Here is a 7,542-nt window from a genome sequence, read left to right on the forward strand (position 1 = left end):
TTTATCCCTTCGCACATGATACATACATATGTGATGTTGTGATGGGCACATGGTGTAGAACTGGTGTCTATGTAGACAAAAGGATTGAATCTTTGATCGGAAGGTGTCTATGTTCCGAATAGTTTGGGCCAATATAGGCATAATGGGTCCGAATGGGCCATCACCGCCTCCATTCCCCGTCACCCACGAGCCACATTTGTCTGTTTTAACCCAAAACCATTTTGATCAGAACATGTTTTGACCCAAACCCGTTTTAACAAATTACTCAAGCCGCCTGTTTTACTAAGGCTTACTCACCCCACATAGACCATGTTAACCCACGTCACCCAATCGGCCAATATCAACACTGAAGATAGACGAAAAACACGAGCATATATAAATCTATTTAAATCTATATAAATCAGAAAGCTGAAATCCTTAATATTATATATCATGTTTATAAAATAAAAAAGAAAAAAAAAACAAACCCTGTTTCAAACAAATACACACAAACAGACAATTGTTCATGATGTTGATATAAAACAATCCAAATAGTAAAAGAAAAAGAAATAATAATATAAATATATTAAAAAAAAAAAAAAGACACCCACAAGCCCTAGCTTATTATTGGCCCAATCTCTCACTTTTTTGGGTGTTTGCTCCTTTACAACTTTACCTCTGCCATTTCCTCTCTGTAACAACCACAAATAATAACCTTAAAATACTATTCTGAAATAATAAGAATATCATAACATTAGAATTAAATTCATTAATTCAATTTACCTTGGTTGCCATTTCCTTTTGTAGCTTGTAACGCCTGCGACATTGACCGCTGGATACGCGGCGAGCCTTGCCGACCGTTAACCGCACCCGGCAACGAGTGTCGCTTTTTCAAATAAGTTTCCTTATCATGCACATCTGGGCTCAATGCTGGTGAGCTATTAGCAATCGCTTTTGCTCTTGCGGATTCTGTCGCCTGCATGTAACTCGGGACCGACACTTCATGGTCAACGTGGTCGGGTTTCGGTGACCCGAAAGAGTTTCTTCGTTTTCCGGGTTTTGTGTCTTTAGGCAGCTGCTCCAAACTAGCTCTTGGGCCAGAGTCAACACTAGACTTTTTACTAGTTGACCAGGACTTCCGTTTTTGACTCGTTGACTTTTTATCGCTTTTTGACTTCTTTGTGTTGGTTGACACCTGGCTAGATGGTGTTCCTTGTGATTCGGGGATTGTTATGTGGCTTCTTGGAGATCCCGATGCAGATATTTGTGGAGCCAGTTCATGCTCGTTAGACTTGTGTTCATGCTCGGGCTGGCTAGACTCGGGTTCCTGTTCGGGTTCCAACTCAATTTCAGTGTCATTGAGCTTTTGGTCAACTTGTTTTTCAGGCATAACAATCTCTATGTTGCTGTTAATATCGTTACCGGCTGCTTCATTTACGATTTTCGGTTCCTCGGGTTTCTCAATTTTAACTTCAAATTGATCTGGTGAGTCAAGTGTGGATGTGACTGACAGCTCGGTTCCACATTCTGAGCCACCAATCCGAACCGCTATTGAACCATGCGAAACCAAGTGCTCATCCGGGTCAACATCTCGCACCAGGGTTACGTTTTCACGTGCAGAAGAACTGATATCTGCAGGCGAACTCGAACCTGCCACATCATCATCCTGATTAGCACTGGCTGATTTCAACGGATTAGAGGAACCCGAACCCGAACCTGAACCTGACACATCATCTTGATTAGAAGAATTGGCTGGTTTTAACGGTTTGGTCATAGAAGTCAACTCCTCAAATCTTGACTGAGCAGCAATAAACGCTGGATTACTTGCTTTTCGGGATCCGAACACAGACTTTCTTCCCTCTGAATCTGGTTGGTCAGTGGCTACACGTTTTGCTGCGCGTTTCGGTTCCATTTCCGATACAGGATTCTCAGGAATCAGTTTGGGTTTGGTTTCTGATACAGGATTCTCAGGAATCGGTTCGGGTTTGGTTTCTGATACGGGATTCTCAGGAATCAGTTCGGTTTCGGGTTTGGTTTCTGATACGGGATTCTCAGGAATCAGTTCGGGTTCGGGTTTGGTTTCTGATACGGGATTCTCAGGAATCGGTTCAGGTTTGGTTACAGATACGGGATTCTCAGGAATCGGTTTGAGTTCGGTTTCTGATACGGGATTCTGGGGGATGGGATTTACCTCAATCTGAGGTTCGGTATTCAGATCCATCGGTTCATTTGGTAGAGAATCAGGTTTCTCAATTGATTCCGTTACTGGCTTCTCGTCTTCATGGGCTTTTACAATGAAACTTTCTTCAATGTGAATCAAGTTCTCTTTTTCTTCAGATGGGACCATTAGTTCCTCAACATCAGCGGTAGCTACAGTCTCAACCGCATTTTTGGAGTTAATTACAACTTTGTCCTGATCATGTTCTCGGGCGTGTGACTCCAAAACGTCTGGTGAAGACACAGACATCCATCTCTCCAACCAATTCCAAGCGGAATCAGATTTTAACGGATCACATTTGATGTTAATTTGCTTCGTCTTTGGTGTAGATTCCAGTAGCTTTAACACAAAAAAAAAAAAAAAAAAAAAAAAAAAAAAAAAAAAAAAACCATTAATTTACCATCTATTAAAATATAATTCGGACAAAATAAAAGATCAGAAAACGATTGTATTGTATATACCTGGCAAGCAAGTCGGTTACTTAATAGCTTCTCAATGGAAATATACTTTGGTCCTAAATCAATTCCTGCATTTTGCACTCCCTGAAACAACATAATAGTTTTATTAGAAATTTATTATTATTTGAGTAAACTGCCATTTTGGTCCCTGTGGTTTGGTCACTTTTGCCACTTTAGTCCAAAACTCAAACTTTTTGCATCTGGGTCCCTGTAGTTTCAGTTTTATTGCCATTTTGGTCCAAAAACGAAATCAGGTCATATTTGTCTTATAAAATCCTGCTATTTTGTCATTTTCCGCAGGTGCAAAATGATCATTTCTTTTTTATAAATAAATACCATATTTTATAAGACAAATATGACCTGATTTGCCCCTGAGGAAAATGACAAAATTGCAGGATTTTGTAAGACAAATATGACCTGGTTTCATTTTTGGACCAAAATGGCAATAAAACTGAAACCACAGGGACCCAGATGCAAAAAGTTTGAGTTTTGGACTAAAGTGGCAAAAGTGACCAAACCACAGGGACCAAAATGGCAGTTTACTCTTATTATTTTTTTAAATGTTCTTTCATCTGTTTTTACCTTCTGTCTACGCGCACGAACAAGAGCTTGCATTTTAACAATGGCTTGAACGCAACGTAAAGTTCCAACAGCATGATTTCTGACCAAATGTCCTCTCATGGCAGCTTGCAGTTTGACCACATTCTTATGTTTTACCAGTTGTCTCTCAGCCTGAAAAAAAAAAAAAAAAAAAAAAAAAAAAAAAAAAAAAAAAACACAATTAAGATGAAAAAACACATCTTGAAAACAAATAAAGAAAGAAATAAAATAATAAAAAAATGCATACCAAGAATCTTCTAACAGCAGCTTGGATGACAAGAACAGCCGATTCAGATCTATCGGGAACAGATTCACATTTAATATCATCTTCTTCACAAGCAGATTTGGTATGATCCACAGTTGAAACCGTAGCATTTTTGGTAACTGAAGTCGGTATCTCTTCTGTCCATATACTGTCACAAGTTTTTTCAGATATATTGGAATTGATTTGTGGCTCAGAACTGATGGATATCGGTTCAGAGATCGGTTTGTTATCCGAAGAAGTTATTTTTTCGGTAACTACGGTGTTGCTCAGCACCCGATGCCTGCCTGATCGTTTCCTAAAACTCCATCCTCGTTTATCAGGACTCTTGTTCTGTCATAAGCGCGATCAAAATATATTAAATTCATTTACAAATAAAAAGGTTTAAATCTTAATTTTCGCATATTAATCACCACACAAATTCCACATTCCCTAAATTCGAAACACTTTAAAACCTAATTAGATCCCTTTCATCGACATTTTCCGACATTTTCCTAATTAGATCCCTTTCATTTCCATTTCCATCAGATAGAATAATCAAGTCACTATCTGTAAAAACCCCAAATTCAAACACCTAATTATCTAATAATAATATAAAAAAATAAAAAGCAAAACACCTGATGATTTGCTCAACATTTTCCCAAAGATCATATAATTTATCCAATAATAATAAGAAAAAAAAAAGTTAAAATCTTAATTTTCACACATCAATCACACATAAATTCCACATTCCCAAATTCAAACACAATTTATTTCATCCCTTTTATCAACATTTTTCCAAAGATCTATTAATTTATTTCCCTAAAATACAATCCAGTCACTATCTGTAATAAAAAAAAAAAAACCTATAATACTCAAATACTCAATTTAAATTATTTATCCAAAAAAAAAAAAAACAATTTAACCTAATTCAACATAAATACACAGATTTATTCAAAACCTAACACCTTAAATCAAAACATCGAAACAATTCAACTTAATTTCAACCTAATCAGCTACAAAACACAAATCACAAACCAAAAACCTAAAAACCAGATCTCAAACAAGTCAAACACGCACTTGGATCAGTCAAACTCACTTAAAATAAACAAAATCAGACAAAATGAAAGAATGAAAGGAAGACATTTCGGATTTATACCTCAGAAGAAACATGAATATGATCTGGATCAACAGCGGCTTCATTGCTACCAGCACATGAGATGATTTTGAAGCAAGAAGGAGTGGATCTTCCCATTGTAAGTTATTATAACCGTTGCGAAAGAGGTGATATAAGAATAATGGAGATCGTGTTGTTTGGCGTCACATTTGAGAGTGTCTTTCGTCGTTATTGTTGGAACTTGCACCGGTAGTGGAGGAGGGGTATTTATGGAAGATTACCACCCTGAACATGCTCCCCCAATCTAGGCTACCCGTTTTTTTTTTTTAATGTTTTGAGTTGTATGTTGTGAATCAAAACTTGTACTTTTTTAATTTTTTTTTTTAACGGCCAAAAACTCAATCCTGAGCACTCTTGGGGCACCCACTGGACAAACGGGGTACTCCGAGAGTAATCCGAGTCCACCTCCAATTCCAGGGAAAACCCGGTAACCCACCCGTCCGTAGGCACGACGGTGAAATTACCGGTAAAACCCGTTTGGATCAAGGATCCAACCTAGGTTTACCTGGGTCTCCTATCATTGCCCACCAATGCCTCACTCTGCACCAAGTGGGAGTCGAACCTGCATCTCTCAAGAGAAATGCAAGCCCTCCACCACTTGATCTAGAGATCATTGGCTGTACTTTTTTACTTTGGACCGGATAATGGATAATAGAGGGTAAAGTTATTCTACAAATTCTGCTAAAAATAAGAAATGTATAAAGAAACAATGGATCGCAAAATATAACACAATGTCGAGCGTAATATAACACAATGTCGAAGAAAAAATACGCAATGACGCAAATATTGAAAATACACAATGATAAATAAAGACACAATGATGTAAACAAAAAGTTGAAAATCTATAAGTTAAACATCTAAAAACAAAAGGCTAAATCTCACATTGTAGAGTTCGATGAGACAGTTTCAATACACTTCTTATGACTTCATATTTTTAGAAGACTTTGTATTTGATCCTAACCATTTATTATGCTTGATTATCCTTTTTTGTTTAACGGCACTATGCTTGATTATCTAAAACTTTTTAATTACTACTAATTAACTATGTTAATGATTATTTTATTATTAACATTACAAGTGTGTTTTTTCAACACTAGTAGTGACCCACCAACACCGTGACTAGCCCACCTTGACGACGACTTCTCATTCACTCGTAAAACTTTTGTCCTATAATCATCTATACCATAATCATTTAGGTTATACTGTGGGGTATGGTGGGGCTTGGGTTGGGCTTGTGCTTGGGTTGAGGCATGAGTTGACACCTGGAATTGGAGCCCCCACCGCCTAGTGACGTGTCCGTAAGGTATGACGGGGCGTGGGTTGGGCTTGGGTTGGGTGCACCGCTTGGCAGATTATTTAAAAAAAATTACAAAAAATTTATAAAATTCACACAACATTTATAAAAAAAAACCTAAAATTTCATTAGATTTTTAAAAATTACATAATCCTAAATATTACATAATACCTAAAAATTACAAAATAAAAAACCTAGAGCGTTAGGTAAATTTCAAAAAGGGCAATCTTGTCGAACGCCTTTCGCTCCTTGCCTAGAAATTCAGCATTCGCCACCGCCACCCGATCCTCGTGGCTTAAATCACCGCTCGGAACGGCTTCGTAGTAAGCCTTGAAACGATCGAGCTTGGGCCGTAGCTCGCGCCATTTATGTTGGCACGCGTTGAGGTTGTGGCGGTCGTGTCGGACGTTATGTTTGAAGGTTGCGAATGCTTCCGGCCAATATCGTGTTTGGCCAGGTTGCCGAGCCTTCATAGCGTCAACGACGCTTGTGACGAGAGCCAATTCTTCCTCGTGGGTCCAAGATGCCATCTTTTTCGGGTTGGGGGTGGTCAGCCGGTGGGGTAGCGGTGGATAGTGACGGGTTTGGAAGTGGGTAGCCGGTGGGGTAGCGGTGGATAATGACTGGTTTGGAATGGGGTAGCCGGTGGGGTTGGGGGTTACATTTATATGGGATGTTGGGGTTGGGGTGACCGCTTGGCTTGGCCAAACGGTTTGAATTTAAAAGTTCAAACTTTCAAATGGCCCGCTATGACATGGCGGGGTCAGCGAATAGGAGGCCGCCAACTAGGATGTCAAGACCGCCCAACGCCCGGCTTGAAACCCAAGCCCCAACCCAAGCCCCATACCCCATAGTCTTAGGGGGGTGTGGTTTAAAGCTCTTATGGACTTTATTACGTCACGTCATATTCATATCAGCGTCTTGTCACATAGGGGGCTTTAAAGCCCCTCTCTTTAACTTGTATACAATGGTTTAAAGCCCCTTTAAAACTCTCATATTAAACAAAATACAAAAAACAAAAATAAAGAGAAAAAAATTGATTGGCTGAAAACAATGGGTCCCACCAGCCCCTCCCTTTAGCGCTCGTTACTTGGCTGGCGAGCCTTCAATTCCCCCCCCCCCCTTTGCGCGCAGGGGATGGCACGAGGCGCTATGAGGGTGGAAGGAGTGGTCACCATTTGGGGAGTGGTAAACTTATTTTCTAACCAATAATGTCATGTCAAGTTCTCACTTCACTTTCAATTTTGCACTCAATCACTAGAATGGTCAAACACATGGGTAATCTATTTCTTTTTTTTTTTATATATATTTTTTATTTTTAGAATTATGCCTTAATCACTCAAACAATCGGTGACTAGTCACCGCCTTTGCCTATCACCAAACAAGGGCCGGCTAAACATCACCGATCGATAAACACACCTCCCCAATCCCTTCCCAGAGACCACTCCCTCCACCTTGAGTCGCTAACAAAGCTGAGTTGGTCAGAGGCTGTATACTACAACCCTGGGGCTTATTGTATAACCACTATCTTCAAGTATTTGTGGGCCTTATTGTATAACCACTGTCTTCAAATAT

At 39.2% G+C, this 7,542-nt stretch overlaps 1 protein-coding gene across 1 annotated transcript; it reads right to left on the reverse strand.

The window, feature by feature from the left end:
• Positions 1-376: 376 nt before the first annotated feature.
• Positions 377-4,928, reverse strand: LOC110897343 (protein IQ-DOMAIN 32). The gene is made up of 6 exons (XM_022144101.2): positions 4,656-4,928; positions 3,503-3,850; positions 3,238-3,387; positions 2,659-2,739; positions 763-2,536; positions 377-671 (listed from the first exon to the last, which is right to left on the reverse strand). The coding sequence occupies exons 1-6, from the start codon at positions 4,749-4,751 to the stop codon at positions 652-654; spliced, it is 2,469 nt and encodes an 822-aa protein (XP_021999793.1). The 5' UTR covers positions 4,752-4,928; the 3' UTR covers positions 377-651.
• Between the last annotated feature and the right edge of the window lie 2,614 nt (positions 4,929-7,542).

Source organism: Helianthus annuus, chromosome 13 (assembly GCF_002127325.2).
Source record: "Helianthus annuus cultivar XRQ/B chromosome 13, HanXRQr2.0-SUNRISE, whole genome shotgun sequence".
NCBI classification, from domain to species: Eukaryota; Viridiplantae; Streptophyta; class Magnoliopsida; order Asterales; family Asteraceae; genus Helianthus; species Helianthus annuus.

Coding starts and splice junctions, on each gene's coding strand:
- LOC110897343 (XM_022144101.2), bottom strand. CDS start 4,751: ATGGGAAGATCCACTCCTTCTTGCTTCAAAATCATCTCATGTGCTGGT. Junction 2,537..2,658: donor GTAACCGACTTGCTTGCCAG/GTATATACAATA, acceptor TTTGTGTTAAAG/CTACTGGAATCTACACCAAA. Junction 672..762: donor AAAAGGAAATGGCAACCAAG/GTAAATTGAATT, acceptor TGGTTGTTACAG/AGAGGAAATGGCAGAGGTAA.